This window comes from Podarcis raffonei, chromosome 2 (assembly GCF_027172205.1).
Source record: "Podarcis raffonei isolate rPodRaf1 chromosome 2, rPodRaf1.pri, whole genome shotgun sequence".
NCBI classification, from domain to species: domain Eukaryota; kingdom Metazoa; phylum Chordata; class Lepidosauria; order Squamata; family Lacertidae; genus Podarcis; species Podarcis raffonei.
The window spans coordinates 31224216-31242620 of record NC_070603.1 but is presented as its reverse complement, the minus strand read 5'-3'; the positions used below and the strand labels follow the sequence as shown (position 1 = coordinate 31242620).

The following is an 18405-nucleotide window of genomic DNA, read 5'->3' as shown; positions in this document are numbered from 1 at the left end:
TGTTTGTGTGATGGCTAGGTGCCCTTCCTCCTTCCATCTTAAGGTGCTTTCAGACCTTTGCTCTTTCCCCATTGGATTCAATCACATGGCAGCAAATACAAACTGAACAGTCAAGGTGGATTTAGTCCTCTTTTGCAAAGCTGGACTTCTTGCAATAAGCGGGGAAACGCACTGAAAAGTATGGGGCAATGATTGCTTGATGGGGTGTTGTATAACCAATGCTCAATAGCTGACTTTGCCTAACCTCCCTACAAGCTTTGAGCAAACTAATCAGGGTGGAAGCTCAATAAGCGGGTTTCCTGAAAGCAACCCTAATTTGCCCAGAGATATTTTATACATTTTTGCATTTTTGTCATGGGCCCATACAATGCACCTGATTGTTCCTCTGGCCCATGGCTTGTCAGGGAAGAGCACAGGGGGAGAAGGGATTTCTGACGCTGATTATCCTATATATCATCAGAATTACTCACAGCTTTTTAAACCATACTGTCCAATCCCATTCAGCTAGCTGAGAGAACCTGTCCCTATCCACAGCTCAGCTTCATTCCTAAACTCCTAGGGAAAAACATATCGGACCCAAGGACCTATAACAGTCCACCAGGATGTAAAAAATAAAGGACTTTCGGGAATTCACATTGCCAATGAAGTTTTATAATAAATAAAGGAAAAGTCTTGCTTTATGTTTTGTTCATAACTAAAGATATGCATAACATATCAAGGGTAAGAAATGGACATATGTATAGTCAAACTACTTTTTTAAAGTTCAGAAGCTGTGGGTTGATCTTTCCTGCCTCTCACTACTGAGCTTTTTAGACATGTGGCTAATTCTGTGCATGCATACCAGAGTATAAAATGCAAAGTGAGAATCAGCCCTGAGGGGCATCTTGCAATCCTTCTTTGTAGAAAGATCTCTCTGTCTCTCATTTTCATCACTGATCAAAAAGTGTGCTTCCTGCACACTCATGCCCCCACCCTTCAAACTGGCATGAGGGAGGCACACAGGTCTAAAGGTAAAGGTAGAGGTACCCCTGTCCGTACGGGCCAGTCTTGACAGACTCTGGGGTTGTGCGCCCATCTCACTTAAGAGGCCAGGGGCCAGCGCTGTCCGGAGACACTTCCGGGTCACGTGGCCAGCGTGACAAAGCTGCATCTGGCGAGCCAGCGCAGCACACGGAAACGCCGTTTACCTTCCCGCCAGTAAGCGGTCCCTATTTATCTACTTGCGCCCGGGGGTGCTTTCGAACTGCTAGGTTGGCAGGCGCTGGGACCGAACGATGGGAGCGCACCCCGCCGCGGGGATTCGAACCGCCGACCTTTCGATCGGCAAGCCCTAGGCGCTGAGGCTTTTACCCACAGCGCCACCCACGTCCCTCACACAGGTCTAGTTTATGTAATTTATTTCTTCTCATACAAACAGCCCTGGCCTTCTGCAATATGCATTAATGTGGACGATCCTAATGTGTGACCTAAATACAGTCGTACCTTGGTTCTTGAACAGAATGTGTTCCAGGAGTCCGTTCAACTCCTGGAACCATTCGAAATCCAAGGCACGGCTTCTGATTGGCTGCAGGAGCGTCCTGCAGCCAATCGGAAGCTGTGTCGGATGTTCGGCTTTCGGAAATCGTTCGAAAACCAGAACACTCACTCGCAGGATTCGATCGGTCGGGAGCCGATTTGTTCGGGAGCCAAGGCATTGGAGATCCAAGGTACGACTGTAATCCCCAGTACCTTCAAATATAATTACTGTGGCTGTTTCAGCTGCTGAGATGCTGGAAGGTGCTGCCAGTTATAGCTGTATGGGTGGAGCACATATTAGCCTTGAATACACAAGCTTGGAGAGGAAGGTCCAGCATTGTTTTTACGGGGTAAGAAAATTGTTGTGAATCAGATGGCAGCTTTCCCCCCCTTTTCTTTTAAATTGGGCCTATGAGAACACCCATTTTTCAAAAGCACACAAGCCACTTCTATTCATTATAATGCTGTTACCAAGCCTAAGCAGGGACTGCCTTTTCCAGTCTTCTTTGCACATGCTCCATTACCATTCTTAATTCATATTGCACTTTCACAGTCCAATTGCCTTTTTTTTTTTTTTTTTTGCAAGTGTTATTCCAGCCAGCCAGGGAAACTGTGAGTCAGGCTCACGTGTTCAGGGACTGGGCAGCAATAGTGCTGGTCATTCTCTTGGACTGCAAATGCATTTCGTGGCCCCATCTTTTAAAGTAGATTTGCCAAGCTGGTGCCCTTCCGATATTTTAGGCTACAACTCCCATCAGACCCAGGCAGCTTGCTGTTGCTGATGAGAGTTGCAGTGCAGTCCAAAAGGCTGGATGAAGACTGATGAAGACTGCTTTGAACCTAGCCTGGATATCTGAGGGCAAAGTTTCCTACAGCAAAGGGTTAGTGTATGATGACCTTTCCTAGTTTGGGTCTACAAGTACCATTTGAAGTAAAACAGAAATTCAGATTCACTTCGCTGAAGTCGCTTAAACAAATGTCATACAGCTAGTATGTAAGAAGAGCCCCGCAGGATCAGACCACAGATCCAACTAGTTCAGCATTGTGCTCTCACTGTGGCCAACCAGATGTCTGTGGGAAGCTCGAAGGACCAGAATACAACAGCCCCATCCCATTGTTCTCCAGCAGAATTGTATTCAGATTTATGTGGCCTCTAATACTGAAGGTAAACATACAGGCGTCATGCTTAGTAGCTATTGGTAGCCTTATCCTTCATGAATTCATCTAACGCTCTTTCAGAGTCATCTAAGTAGGTGTCTATCACTGACTCCTGTGAGATTGAATCTCATAGCATAACTATGAGTTCTGTGATTTTCCGATTTTCAGCTTCACTGCATGTCCCTGAGTTCTAGCATTTTGAGAGCAAGAGAAGCTTCTCTGTTTCCACTTTCTCTGCACCATGTAAAATCTTCTATTATGTCCCGCTTTGCTTGCCTTTCTTTCTAAATTAAAATACCCTAATGTTGTAAACTTTCCTCTTAAGGGGAGTTGCTCTAGCAATCATTTTGGTTGCCCTCTTCTGCACCTTTTCCAGTCCTACATTAAGTCTTATTTGAGGTGTGACGACCAAACAGCATTTCAAGTGCAGTCGCACTACATATTTGGATAAATGCTTTATCATATTGGCAGTTGTGTTTTCGATTCATTTTCTAGGGCTCCCCAGAATGGAATCTACCTTTGCGGTATCAGCCACACACACTGGTTTGATATTTTTATCGAGCAACCTCAAAATCCATTTCTTGTTGGTCACTGCCAGTTACCGCCTGCCATAGCAAAAAAGTCCCTCCTTTAAATACTAATCATCTGCATATGCTAATTCATCTAAATCTATATGCAAATTTAGATTTTTTCCATTGATTAGCATTACGACGAAAAAATACTGGGAGGCAAGTGAAACAAAGCCTTACAAATAGTTCTTGATTCTTGTTCAAGATCTAACCCTACTGCCTTGACTGCAGGTTCTTCCAGATGGCTACTGTTTTGCCCTGCAATTACAGCGGTTTGGGGAGTCTTGAGCAAAGCCCACTTCCTCAAAAGATCGGACTTTTAGCAATAAGGAAAGTGATGGGGAAATGCACAGGAAAGTGTGGGGTGACACTTTCGATAGTCGTCCCTCAAACAAATCAGGATCAACGCTCAATAAACAGCTCATCTGGAAGCACCCTGCTACGGAGCTGGACCACAGAAACGTAAAATCAAACACTCTAGTTTGCCTGGGCAATAAGTTGGGGGAAGAGGAAAGGACAGCAGTTTCCTTCCACTCAGTACTCTCATAAGAATTTGGAACTGCCAAGCATAGATAGAGAAACACCTCCAACAAAGCTCTTGGAATAAGGCATTGGCTTTCCCAGGAAATGTTAAGACAAGTTAACACCTGCCACTGGGGCACTAAGGTCCAGCGCCATTCATCTTCAATCTGCACTGCATTCCCAGCCAGGCCCTCATTCACCCCGATAACGTGCAGTCAAGGCTGAAGCGTATTCTTGGGTTTCATAATTGTTTCCTTCTTCACCTGGCTGAGCGTTCAGTAGTATCCTGTAGATTTAAAAGGAGGATGCTGACGGCTTAAAGGACTAGCGCTCAGAGAGGCCCTTTCCACATATAGTCCAGCTGCTCGGTACCTTTTTTCAGTGGCAGACTGCCCCCCTTGCACTGCACGTATTCCAGTTTTGCATGAGGGCAGTGGTGCAGAAGAGAAAGCCGGAGAAGACATGGAGTTCTGCTTGGAACAGAACACACAATGAATTAGGGGGCCTCAGATTTCATTCCATGCGGACTAATCTGTCGGGAATTCAGGCACAATGATAACGAAAGGTACAGGGAAGTGGCAGGGCTGCTGAAAGATCCTCTAAGTTGTCCTAACCTCCACTCACAAGACACACTCCTAGGACAGCAGGCGATGGTTCACCTGTAATTCCAGCATATTCCACTTTTCCAAGTAATACGTATAAATAGAGTTGGCTCTTGCCCGGCCGACAGAGATCTACTGCTTCAACTGCCTTCGGCTGTGATTCCAGAGAACAACAGGGTGGAGAGACAAGGTGCCAAAGAACCCTGCAGAGCCACACACCTTCAGTTTAGGCCCTGGCCCCTTAGTGGCCTTTTAAGCATCAAAACCAAAGAATTCACCTTGCTAACAACAACACTTGGAAGAATATCCTCTGGACAGATTAACCAAGAGTCCATCCAGAGCGCATAGCAAAATCCTAGAATTGGGGAGGGGGGTTGGAACAGGAAAATAAATGCAAAGGCCCGCTCCCACCAGCCAATGAGGAAGTCGCAAAACCCCTTGCTTGCCAACACCCACCTCCAAACAGCCAGCAAAACTCTGGAAACTAGCAACAACACGTAAACGAGGCAACCGGGACTCGCCCAAAGCCGGGACCTACCCAGAAATACATCATCATGCTGGCAGCCGGGATGTCCACAGAGCCACAGAGAGGTGGTCCGGCCCAGGCCGCTGGGTGTCTCCCCGGACCCCTGGCTCTCTCCGTCCTGGGATGCTGACCGGGGTTCCCTCCTTTCACAGGCGCGGTCCCGTTGACACCAGATGCAGGCCACCGCGTGCCTCCTCGGAGACTGCCATGGGCAAATGACGTGCCAACTTGGTGAAGGAATCGCAGGTGGGGGTTGGGGATTTGGTGGCTTCCAGGAGGGCGGCAGCTGAGACAAGGGAGCAAGACCCTGACAACAGGAGGTTGGGTTTTCTGTGGGGTTAACCACGAAAACACCAGCCCCTTGGAGGGAAAAAGGAGGGAAGCAAGCCAGACCTGTTCTTCCCACAGAGGTCCTGGAGCAGGGCGGGCAGGCTGGCAGCACAGGGTTTGCTGGCCGGATGTGAGAGAAGAGGCGCCTCAGCAAACGGACAAGCGGGCTCACTTGACAGGTTGCCGTGGATGGGGTGGGTGGAGGTGGAGGCTCTGTGCCGTGGGGATGCGTGTTATGTATGTGTGTGTTTGTGTGTGTGAGAGAGAGAGAGAGAGAAAGAGAGAGAGAGAGAGAAAGAGAGAGGCAGCTGGGAGCGGAGGCTCCCGCCGCTCTGACACTCTGCAGTGTATGTCCTGCCTCAGCATTTTCCAAGCTACCCTGTCAATAAGGAAACTGGCCGCTCATGTAATTAACCTGTGAGGTGCCAGCTTCCTCCCTGCTGGTGCTGAGCCTCCAGGCATTCTTGCTGCTCTCTGGCCCTTGGCTTGTTACCATAAGCAGGTCTTGCCGTGATTAAGGAGGACAAGGGCAGCTGGTGACACAGACAGCCCCTGTTTTAAAGGGCAGCGAGCCTCCAGGCTGACAAGAGATTCAGTTCTCCCAACTCCAAGGTTATAGAAAATAAAGGCCTCAAGGCCTAACTAAAATCAGACACTCGTTGTGTCAACTGTGGGGGGAAGTCTGTGTCCCAAAAAGCTTGCTAGCTAAGCTTCTTTCCGAAAGGACCTGATCTAGTATCTTGCTAATTTTGTTGGTGCCATGCTCACAGCTGCAGGGAGGTTTTGCGAGGCTTGCCACCCAAACAGGGTGTTCGTTTTATCGCTGATGGGGAGAGCACATCTCTCTACTAGGCTGGGGTTTCTGATTACGGCTATGAGGCGGGAAATGGGGTTACCTGGGCATCAAAGGCTGCGGAGTACTGGCTAACTCTCCTGTGCTTTGCCCATATTGTTCAATCCACGCTAAGCTCTTGGACTATGCAAGGGCTTCAGACTCAGAGGCAGTTGCATGCCAGAAGGACCCAAGAAAGGTTAGTGGGAGCTGTACATCAGCACCCAGATGGCCTCTTGTGTGCCGCGGCGCCCTCTACTGTTAGCAACCTCATGCCCAAGACACTCCTCCAAACCAGAAAATGGAGGCTGCACTCTCGGCCTGCCTTAGTAACCTTCATTCTCTTGGCAAAGCACCCACTGTCTGCCGGAGCCCAGTGTCCATTCTTTGGCAGCCCTTATTCTGGAGAGAACTCCCAGTGACTTTTAAAGGAGAACTCTCATGCGATGGCCCATTTAACTTCTTTTCTTCTCTTTTTCTCAAGACACAGGGTGTCTCTGGACCGAAGAGCAGTGAAGAGACAGGTAACCCTAGTTTCCAGCTTCTCCTGATGGCCCAAGAGCAGGACTAGATGCTACAAAACGCACCACCTCCCTTTCCGCCCTTCATTGTGACACCACACCATGAGTTTACCCGCCTTCTCATTGCTGGCTGCTAGTGACCACAAAATGCATTGCATAAGGACACTGCAACATGCATTATGCTATATGACAGGCATAGGCAAACTCAGCCCTCCAGATGTTTTGGGACTACAATTCCCATCATCCCTGACCACTGGTCCTGTTAGGTAGGGATCATGGGAGTTGTAGGCCAAAAGCATCTGGAGGGCTGAGTTTGCCTATGCCTGCTATATGAGATGCTAACAGGAAGAAAGGAGACACAGAAATGGAGCAGCATCAACTTCATCTGTGCAACATTTAGCTCCATCTGCCCTGACGGTGAGCAAGCTGAACACTGGGGCCTTGGATGATTCCATTGCCCCTAGAACGCCAAGCTAATGTATTTGGACATCAGGCCACATTATTCCTCTATCCACAAAGGAAGGGGAAATTAAACAGGGCAGGATACATGCCCCAGAAATGGTACAAAATGCCTTAAGTGAATGAAGCCCCACCTGATTTTCTCAATAGCATACACAATGTCCCGCTCAACTGTGCTGAATTTCTGCTGGTCCTGCCAAGCCCAGGAGGAGTGAAGGCCCCCCCCAACCTGCCTCTTATATGCACATGTGAAGAGGACTTGAACTGTGTGCTTCAGAGAGGAGGGTGAGACTCTAAAAAAGGGCAGGGGCTTCTATCCCTTTAAGATTTCACATATCCCATTGGCACAGCTCTGCCCCCCCCCCAACATAGCATGATGGCAATGGGGGACTTGCACCTGTTAAACCCCACTTCCCCCTTCAAATCTCTCCAAGGGGGAGAGGGCCTGGTCCTTTCGGGAATACAATCATCAAGCCAAGTGCTCTGCTGCGTAGCCTTTGATTTGCTTCTCTGTTAATTCATACAATGATTTGATTGGTCTATGGCACAGCTGCTGTTTTACATTATTGGATTATACCCCAGTGTGCAATTCTCCAGAGTTCAGCACAGTGAATAACTATTCTTGCCCTTCCTAAATTACAGATCAGGGGCTGACATTAACCCCTCCATCAGCTACAATGTCAGAAGGATGCTGGTGTTCTGCATGGAAGGCAGGGCAGTTACTGACAGCTGGGTGCTTACAAGCCAAGACCTTGACTGCTCAGTGATGACTGTCCCAGTGACACCAAAGCCTGAGACTCTGTGGCACGTGTGTGCCTCTTGCCCCTGTTCTCTATCCTTGGGCACAGGCTTCTCAGGCTGTGTACTTTTTGGGGCATGAATAACTCCAGCAAGAACGTGGCACGGTGATAAATGACTTTGTCCAACATGAACACACACAATCCATCTGCAATTAACACACTAGGAAATCACACACACCTGTTTGGCACCAGGCTGGACTCTCATCTTGGTTAACGACCCTGAATGGTGCCAATCAAAAGATCAGGCGAGAAGCTCACACTAAACTAGCAAATGAATCGAGTTTTGCTACAGACCTCGAGCAAACTCCTCAGCTTCTCCAGGGTACATTGCCCCAGAGTTAACCTTCCACAGGGCTCTGCTGTTCATGTTGGGGTGGTTATGTGACTGTAAGAAGGAGCTCTGGTACAGTTGTGGAGATGCTGAGGGCCAGGGCTTTTTTGCAACTCGAACCCACTAGAACTCAGTTCTGGCACCTCTAGGAGAACAAGGCTTGGGTGTGCTGCAGGCTCCATGGTAAGTGCGCACCTTGTAAACATTTGCCAATGCCTTAGAGCTGGGGTGAGGAAATTCAGAGTGCAAGAATACTGCGTCTGACGTTTTACATGACTGGGAGAAGGAGAAGGACCTACACAACTGCCTTGTGTAACTGTGCGGCATCAGAGTATGGATTGGGAACTGGGGGAGTAGTGGTGCCATTCAGATTTTGAACTACTGTACTCATCATTTCGGAACATTGGCTGGGGCTGATGGGAGCTGAAAGTGCCAAGAGGGCACCAGGCTGGCAATGCTTGCTCTAGTAGAAATCTTGCCTCTGCCATGAATACATTAGGTGACCTTGGACAAGCCGTTATTCTCAACCTCTCCCAAGAGCTTATATAGTAGTAGTAATAAGAACAATCCTAGCCTACTCTGTGGGGTGGTGGTAGAATTACTGAAATGATTAAATAGAAGTAACATCATAATCATCACCATCATCATAATTCTCAACTATCCACTTTAAAACAAAGCAAAAGGGAAGCCACACATCTCATCTCTACCACTCTGGTAGATCTTGGGGATGACTACCAGTGTAATGAAGTGGTGGGCAGCCTATGATCCTGAGCCGTTATTTGTTTGTTTGTGAGATTTATACATTGCTTTTTGAAGAAATCCACCACAAAGCGGCTACAACATTTAAGAATACAAATCCATTTCACAAAACATTTCAAAACACGTACTGTGGAATTCAAATTGGAGCTTAGGAGATGGTTCTGTTGGCACAAGCATGTCTGCTTGTCAGATGAAACCATCTCCCCTCTCCTTCCTTGGGGGGGGGGTCTCCTGACCCCCACCAAGTTGTTTTGGGGAATGTGGGAGGCATGTGGGAGTGAGGAGAAGAGAGGGGAAAGCCCTATGGTGCTAATGCGACTCATCCGTCATTTATCTTAAAAGTACCAGCAAAAATATTGAGTGAGTTTAATCCCTCCTCATTTTCCAAAGACTGATCTGGCGTTGTAGCTACGTACATTTTTAAGCTATGAGCCAGGAAGCCCATGAGTCAAACCCCATCTCAGTCGCAAACTCACTTAGGTGACTTCAGACAGCCATTCCTCAGTCCTCATTTGTGATACAAGTATACCTAACAAAACAGGTCTACCTTACATCAATTATTATTAATAGGTGCTTCCAGATAGTCACTAATTTGGGTGGGATTCAACCACACACCAGCATATTCAGTTTGCACGTTTATAGTTAAGTAGGAACTCTCGTGCAACAAACTCACATCCCCAAAAATTCTGACTTTTTGTGGTAAGGAAAGTGATGGGAAAGTGTACTGGAAAATGTGGGGTGACACTTGCTTTTAAGCAGCCTCATCTAATCTCGCTGCAAACCAACTCAAGTAAATGCTCAAAAAACAGCCGACATTTTCTAATCTCCCTACAAATAAGCAAAGCAGGATGAATGCTCAATGAACAAGTCATCTGGAAGCAATGATGACGACGAAGACAACGATGATCAATTATCATCATTAATTTACTACCACCACAACATTACCAAGTGTTAGCTTCACTTCCAGGCTCTGGGATACTAGCACTGTAGATAAGATTTAGCAGATTCAGCAGATGGCACCTGACCAAACGCTCTTCTCTTTTGAGATTAAATATGAACCTACGTGGACCTTTCTCCTGTGTGCATCTGCTAGAGAACAATGATCTTGTCATCTTATGCCTTTCCTAAGTGAATTATGCCTGAGCAAACCAAAGTGGTCCCTAGACTCACACTTGGGTGAAGAGGGGGCCTCCCCTCAACAGCCTCTCCTTCTCCCCCCACCCCCAGGCTTCTGTGTCAAGGAAAGGAAGTTCTTGTGTTACCTTTGGAATCAGCCAAGCTTCCCCCGTGGTGCTCAGTCACTTTGGGCTCTCTAAGAAAGGGAAGAGAAGGAAGAATTGAAATCAATTATTGTTATGGCTAACACACCCACGGTCGATGCCATTTGCTTGCTGACTGGCAACATTCTTTCCGAACATGTGTTATTATCTTCCTAGGAGATTCCGGAAACCCGCCCAGGCTTCAGAAACTGAGCGGCAATATGATCCATGCTCCTGTTTGTACAAGTCAACCAAGGAGCCAGCTGCTGGTCAGAGGGCACTGAATGAAGCCTGCCGTGTTCTGGTTTAAACCTCTTTATTACAAATGCATGATCCTACATTTTTTTCCTGAATGAGCTCAGAGAAGCCATTTAATTTCACAACCACACTGCTGCAAAGCTAAGCTGTGGTAGGTCGTTTACTTACCCAGAAGATGCAATGCTTTGTTTTGTTCTTTTATGTTAAAGCAGTCTCCAGCTGTTTTTGGACTACAACTCCCATCATCCCTAGCTAGCAGAACCAGTGGTCAGGGATGATGGGAACTGTAGTACAAAAAAAACCCCACAGCTGGAATCCCAAGTTTGGGAAACACTGTGTTAAAGGCTCAAGTTTCCCATGTGCTAATATCCTCATGACCATAAGCAGTCCCAAGCCATCTTGAGGCCATGCCTGTGCATTGCTGCTTCCAATGACCCCAATTCCCTCTCTTCAACAACTCAGGCATGCCATACGTAAATGCTGATTCTTGTCAAAAGGCTATTTTCTAGTTGAAATCAGTCATTACAGTTATTTGGGTGGGATGCAAGGCCGGGGGCAATAAGGGAACTTCAGATCTACAGGAAGGCATAGAAGTTAAGCATCTTGACTGAGGAATGCTAACAAAGTGCTCTGTGCATCTCAGGCAGGGCCGGCCCAAGACATTTTGGCACCTGAGGTGAACCACAAAATGGCGTTCCCCTGCCTTCCAGGGAAGAAAGGGTGAGTGAAGATCGACATTAGGAACAAGGGGGGAATGAAGAGCTACATCGGGATCTGCTGCCCCTGTGTTTCCTGCTGTCTGAGGCAATTGCCTCAACTTGCCTCATGGGTGGGCCAGTCCTGCCCTCTAGTTTTCTGCTTCTTGCAATCCATGCAACTCTGTGAACACCTCTGTGCCAAAGGGAGATACAAGTACAAATTAAGCGAATGGATTAGTTTTTGGAAGAGATGTGCTCCCAGCTGAAGCACAAACATATGAACAGGCTTTACTGGAGCAACAAATCCTTTGCATCTGCTACTGAGCTCTGGAGTTTTGCTTCCTCAGAGCCACAGTTGCTTTGGGAGAAGCTCCTCTTTGCAAATTGTTGCTGAGGATAAGTTCTGACTCTTGCCCCGCTCCTTGTACTCATAGCCAACACCACCTTTTAAGGATTCCTGGGTGCTCTGACTGTGTGACATACGGTATGGAGATCAATTATGGAAATTCCTGCCTCTGTGAACCCAATTCAGGGAGAATCACAGCTCATTAGGCCGGCGCTCGCTTCCATTAATGCCGTGATAATATCCGCCCCCATCACTGTGGCTTCCCTGGAAATCGCCCAGAAAGCTCTCCTCTGCAACTCAGCCTGGCAGTAACACGGCCACTACAAAGAAACTCTGTGCTGCCCTCATTCTGCAAAAAACCCAAAAAACCCACTTGCTAAATGAAGACCCTGGGCCCCCTGTGGCTGAGATGCAGGTCTCAGATCTATCCCATGGGTGCATGTGCTGAGATCAGTCATCTCCCTGCACTCCCATAAGCGAATCCTGGCAGTGGAGTGTTTAGGGACCCAGACATATTGACAAGACCCTAGGGAAATAAATAATAGAAGGGGGTGAGATGGCAGTGCCAATAACAATTTATTACCAAATCCTCACGTCTACCAAGGCAGGCACCTTTGCACCCTCAATGGCCAGCCATCCTTCAAAAATCTTACTAGCCAGGTTAGCTCGTGTGAGGGGTACAGTGCAACTAAGTACTACATCATCATGTGAGCAGGCAGAATTTTGTGCAGCACAGAGTTCCAGTTCACTCTTGCACGATCAAGTAAGGCAGGGATTAAGAGAGTAGAAAACAACAACCCAAAATCAACAACAACTACAGTATCTGCAACATCCATGACAGCGGAATCAACAAAGAAAAAGGAAATTTGCTGGACAATTGCAGGCAGCTAATGCAATACAGTTCAGTGTCACACACATTGCTGCTTATAATCAGAGCAAGAAATTCAACATCTTCCTCCTGCCTCAGGACAGAAGTCAGTGATGAACGGTGTCAGCTACTGACGGGGTCTCCACCCAAGGTCTTGAGCACTCCCTCCCTTGTGATTCCTAGGTAATTCTTTCCTTTGAGATTAGCCAGTGCTTTTACTTGGGTTGGGAAAAAGGGCAGTTTGGAGATGGAAAAGGCCACCCAGTTAAAGAGGATCACGGTGAGAAGACTGCTGGTTATTGGTGCTTCTTGAGCATGCAAAGTTGTAGACAGGATACACACAACAAACTTCATGCAGGATAGGAGGTGAGAGAAGCACCTGAAGACCAGTCTTATTTAGCACAAGTTTTTTTAAATATTATTATTATTATTAACTACCACCACCACCACTACTACTACTACTACTACTACTACTACTACTACTACAAAGTGATTTCCTCCTTATCCTTTAGTATATCCTCTCTCTCCCAGATTCTTTGTTATTTCTAATATTTCATTCTTGTTTGCTATATATTTTGGAAAGTTGTTAGCTATGCATTTGGGCACTTCTTAAAATTTTGCAAAGTTTGCATGATGGTTTCTGAGATCAAGGAGGTTTTTGTCTATGTTTGGGTGCCGTTTTGAATCCAGATGAACCTTTCTAAATGGTGCTGATTTTAACCACTGATTTCAAAACTGATTTTTGTTTTGTTTTGTTCCTTAGAATTCCCAAGCAACACCAGGTTATCAGTCTGCTTGTCTCTTTTAAATCAAAACATTTCCAGGGAAGACATAGGTACACTTTATAACTTTCCCAAGTGGCAAAACCCATGTAGAGGATTTGACCATGGTCACAGGGGACAATCCATGTCAGGGCTTAGTACCAAATTCAAGCCTCTAGATCAGGGGTAGGCAACCTAAGGCCAGTGGGCCGGATGCGGCCCAATTGCCTTCCCAATCTGGCAGACGGTCCAGGAATCAGCATGTTTTTACATGAGTAGAATGTGTGCTTTTATTTAAAATGCATCTCTGGGTTATTTGTGGGGCATAGGAATTCGTTCATCCCCCCCAAAAAAAAATATAGTCTGGCCCACCACATGGTTTGAGGGACAGTGGACTGGCCCCAGGCTGAAAAAAGGTTACTTCTAGATCAAGAAGTGGGGAACAGGTTAGCCACCCCTGCTCCAGATTTTAAAATTCCTATACACTGGAGTACCCCTACCTGCAAAGGCATTTTCCTAGGATGGATTTGTTCCGCCAGTGCGCCAATGGAGCCCTGACCTCCCTGCCACTCCTCCCCGCCCCATCCTGTCCAGGTAAATTGAAGCAACTCAATGGTTCCACACTGGCTGCTACTGTGCCTAGCAGGGGGCAACATTAGAGCTTTATTTATTTCAGTAATTTCTACTTTGCCTGTCCACTCCAACTGTGCACTCAGACACTTAGAACATTCCACAAAACAACAAATATTTTTAAAACACAGCACATATATATCTCTATATAAATATGTACCACCATCACCGCATGGGCAGCAGCTTTGAGTGAACCAAAGACCCTCCAAGTAAACTGTGTCCACTTCCCCGTTCCCCTCCCTCTCTATTAGGCATTTCAAGTACTCCTGTTATGTCCCACATCCTGTCTCCTCCTCCTTTGCGACTCCAAAATTAATGTTGCTGTTTAATTAAATTCATTAGCTCAGATTATCTGGCTATATAACCTGCCCCCTACCTCTTCCCTATTTTCTGTCCCTCTCCATGCACAAGCAACAGTGGAGAGTTTCTTTATGGGCCATTAAAAGCGTAATGTTTAATTTATCGGTGCATTCTCAGGTGGGTGGGTTGGCTGGTCCCAATGTCAACACTTTTAATTAAATGAGAAGAGCTTTTGCACAGGGAAAGGGGGCCATGTTTCCAGCAGCTAATCAGAGAACCGCTGGGGTGAGGGCTCTGCACAGGCAACATAGGCAAACATTGCTCTTCACGCTAGTTGTGCATGACACGTAGGGAGGAGAAAATCCAGTGGATTAAAGCCAGCAGGAGAGGCCCTACTTGCACTACCTTACCCTAGTGATGGTGTGGTGGGGCACATTAAGGGGTCTTCTCCGTGGTGAGGAAGAAGGAATGGCCTCCACTCTGAGGTGCTTCTTGGACCTACATTATTTGCTTTCCATTGGCAGGTCAAAAGGAACCTCTTTCTCCAGGCCTTGAAGGCACAATTACCGTATTTTTTGCTCTATAAGACTCACTTTTTCCCTCCTAAAAAGTAAGGGGAAATGTATGTGTGTCTTATGGGGCGAATGCAGGCTGCACAGCTATCACAGAAGCCAGAACAGCAAGAGGGATTGCTGCTTTCACTGCGCAGCGATCCCTCTTGCTGTTCTGGCTTTTGAGATTCAGAATATTTTTTTCTCTTGTTTTACTCCTCCAAAAACTAGGTGCATCTTGTGGTCTGGTGCGTCTTATAGAGCGAAAAACACGGTAAGTAGTCTGAACTGAAAGGGGTCAACTCCTTCCACGGAATGGTGTTCAATGTTTCGGTATGAATTATGTGAATTTTAGAATGCCCCTCCCACATATATATCCTGCCCAGGGACCATGTGGTCATAAATGTAGTAATAATTAGTACACTAGCCCAGCTTGTCCTGGTAGGGTACTTTGGCCAGCAGCCACCTTGCGATGGAGGGCGAGGAAGCGGGATTGTCATCATACACTGCAGTTTTTTTTTTCTTGCACAGGTATCCCATTCATTTGCTGGCTGTAACCCTTTAGAGCCCTTTCTGGCTTGGAACCAGCAGACCTCAGAGACTGTTTTGTGTTCTGCAGGGCAACCTCTGTGTGGCCTCCGCGTCCAGACCACATGAGGAGTGGAATCTGTGGGGAAGATGTAAGGCCTTTTTTCCAGCCTCTCTACTGAGGTTCGTCGTTTATTTGTTCAGAGAGGATGCAAAACCCTTCCTTCTGAAAGGCTTGCGGACACTGGCAGGGTGGTGGGGGCACTGCATTCTTGCATTGCTTCTATTGTTGATTGTATGGTGCGTATTAACTTCTTCTTGCTTATTTTCTGTAGGAAGCTGCCTTGAGCTTTGGAGATTTGAGGTACACATTTCTGAAAGGTCACCAGTTTCACAGAAAGCAGAAGCAGCCTCCTCCCCAAAAAAGGGGGAAGTAGAGGATATCTTTGTCTCTCATAACTTTATAATCTGGAGTCCCCCACTGCAGTTTACTGGCAGATAGAGGAAAGTTCTTTTTCACATCAGTGAACTCATGCAAGGTTCTGCCACCTGGCTCCAATGGCTGCTTGTGGGTTTTCCAGGGGCATCTGGCTAGATGCTGCTAGAATGCTGGGCAAGATGAACCTTTGGTCTGATCCAGCAGCACTGTGTAGGAACGTGCACATACGTTGGACACCAGTTATTTCTGAAAAAAAAACCAGTGAATAAGCTTGCAAGGCTAATATGAACATAAAACCACCTGCCAATACTTCGCTTTCAAGGGTACAGATGGGGAGCTAGCATGGCAAAGCAGTCAAACCAGCCAGGCCCAAATAAATGGATTTTCTCCTTCACATGTTGGCATCACATTCTAGCGCACCCCAGAATGATGGTGGCTTCGTAAAAACACTGTTCCTCACTCCAGACATTACAGGCAGGGTGGCCAGAGTTGTGGGGGCAGTGGAAAGGACACAGGATGGATGGAGATATTTGGAGCATTCCCTTGCTATTAATGCAGCATCTAATATCTGGGCAAGAGAAAGCTGCCTCTTGATGCCACGACAACGTCCTGATCTAGAAGCACTTGGCTTAGCCCTGGTAGTTCTGTAACCTTTCGTCTAGGCTCCTCTATGCAAATTTCAATTCTCAGGCTTGGATTCCTTACCCGCAAAGTCCTGGAATGGGTGCAGGCAAGAAGGGAAAGCCAAGAAAATGACATGCTGAACCATCTCTCCGGGGTCATGACCCCATGCCTGTGCCAGTACCGTGCCACCCAGCAAATGCCCTTGCAGAATCGACAGGCACGGACCTTTCCTCTGCCCTTGGGTTCTTCTCCCCAAATGGGCAGACTTCTGTCGCTGTTGCAGGCACTCCAGGAAAAGGCTGGCAGAGAGAGCCAGGCAGAATTGCTGCAGTTGTCCCTGGCAGAGGCTGCTCCCTGACACACTGGGCAACTGGGACTTGCTCCCAAATAGAACAAAGTGCCCTACTCAGATAATGGGGCTTCCTTCCTTCGGCCGCTTCTCCAATGATTCCCTTTAAAGCTAATCTCGGAGGCTTCCAATCCTCACACCGCTCCCTTCTGACATGGATCCACTTCAATTACAAAGCTAAATAAGAACCAGGAAATATTAGAAATTGAGGGTGGGGAGGAAGGGGGTGGAAAGAAAAAAGGGGGAAAGGGGAAAAACCACACACAAAGCAAGTTTGCTGGGGCTGGCCGTTGGCTCGCCGAGCTGGAGAACAGAGCAGTGATGGCTCTGTGCCGCTCACTAAAAGCATGAGTGTCACTAAATCAATAATTCATTTACTTTAATGAGATAAGTACTTTGAAAACTAATTGCAAACCTGCTCCATTTACTCCAACCCCGGTTATAGGCCTTAATGTAAATCGCACAAGTGCCGCTAGAGGAAAGAGCTGGGGGAATCATGTGTCATCTTTCTCCCCTCTTCTAAGAAAGAGAAATATCCATCATACACAAGAGAGAGCCTCTAAGTAACCGCTTCAATCAATCAAGGTGTCTGTCAGAGCTCCCATCCTTCCTTTGCGCGCACACCCCAAGCTCACCCCAATGCACCATCCGTGCCTCAGAGAAGTATCTGAAGTGCCCAATAAAAAGCGAGGCCCTCAAATATGCCCACCGCATGGTCGGAAGGAGAGGTGCTTAGCTCATGAGAATCAAGGGTGATCAGTGCACTACACCAGTCCTCTGGGCACAGCAGGACGATGTGTTTGAGAGGATGGTGGCATTGTTGAGTGGCCCCACTCTTAACTAGCTCACCTAATTAACAAGAGTGTTTGTGCAACAGGCATGGCTCACTGCATCAACAGAAGTATCATTTCCAGATCAAGGGAAGTAATAGTCCCACTCTATTCTGCCTTGGTCAGACCACACCTAGAGTACTGTGTCCAGTTCTGGGCACCACAATTTAAGGAGGATATTGACAAGCTGGAACGTGCAGAGGACGGCAGCCAAGATGATCAAGGGTCTGGAAAACAACTGTTATGGGGAGCAGTTGAGGGAGCTGGGTATGTTTAGCCTGGAAAAGAGGAGACAGAAGGGAGATACGATAGCCATCTTCAAACCTCTCAAGGGCTGTCACATGGAGGATGGAGCAAGCTTGTTTTCTCCTGCTCCGGAGAGTAGGACTTGAACCAATGGATTCAAGTGGAAAGAAAGGAGATTCCGATTAAACATCAGGAAAAGGTTTCTGACTGTAAGAGCTGTTCGGCAATGTAATAGACTCCCTTGGAAGGTGATGGACTTTTCTTCACTGGAGGTTTTTAAGCAGAGGCTGGAAGCCCATCAGCCATGGATGCTTCAGTTGAGATTTCTGTATTGTTCCAACTCTACAATTCTATGATTCAGTGCACAGGCTGCTAGAGAAGGGATGGGGAACCTGCGGCACTCCAGATGTTGTTGGACTACAGCTTCTATCTCTCTTGCTCGCTGGCCAGGCTTGCTGGGGCTGATGGCATCTGGTGGTCACAAGTTCTGCATCCTTGCTGTGGTCACAAGCCTCAGGGCCCACCGCCCAGTTCTTGACAGCTGCAGTTTTCAGCCTTTGCTATCTTCCGAACACATCAGGTGGTCGTGTGCATGATTCATCCACATGCTAAGCTCACACACCAGCTTTTGGTACACCTCTGTGTTTGCTAAGCCCAGCTGAGTGCGAGGTAGCAGCATGCAACACATCACTGCAGGCTGATGTGCCTGGAAGTCATCATGGAGGTAGATGGAAACTGTAGATGCCACGGGCTACAGCTGCCATGGAGAAGGTCAGGAGAACAGGTCTTCAGAT

The 18405-nt window shown here is 47.3% G+C and overlaps 1 protein-coding gene across 3 annotated transcripts in view; it reads right to left on the bottom strand.

The window, feature by feature from the left end:
- The window catches only part of RBFOX3 (RNA binding fox-1 homolog 3), a 347425-nt gene that overhangs the window by 84202 nt on the left and 244818 nt on the right, over positions 1–18405 (bottom strand). The window contains exon 3 of one of the 3 annotated variants that reach the window (XM_053375574.1): positions 10187–10236. The exons of 1 other annotated variant lie outside the window; for it this stretch is intronic. Coding sequence is in view for 1 of the 2 variants with exons in the window: in XM_053375571.1 (XP_053231546.1) it covers positions 4905–4922 (18 nt within the window). In the remaining variant the exon portion in view is untranslated. Of the gene's footprint in view, positions 1–4904; positions 5274–10186; positions 10237–18405 lie in introns of those variants that run through there. One more of the 3 variants, XM_053375571.1, reaches the window with a different exon arrangement.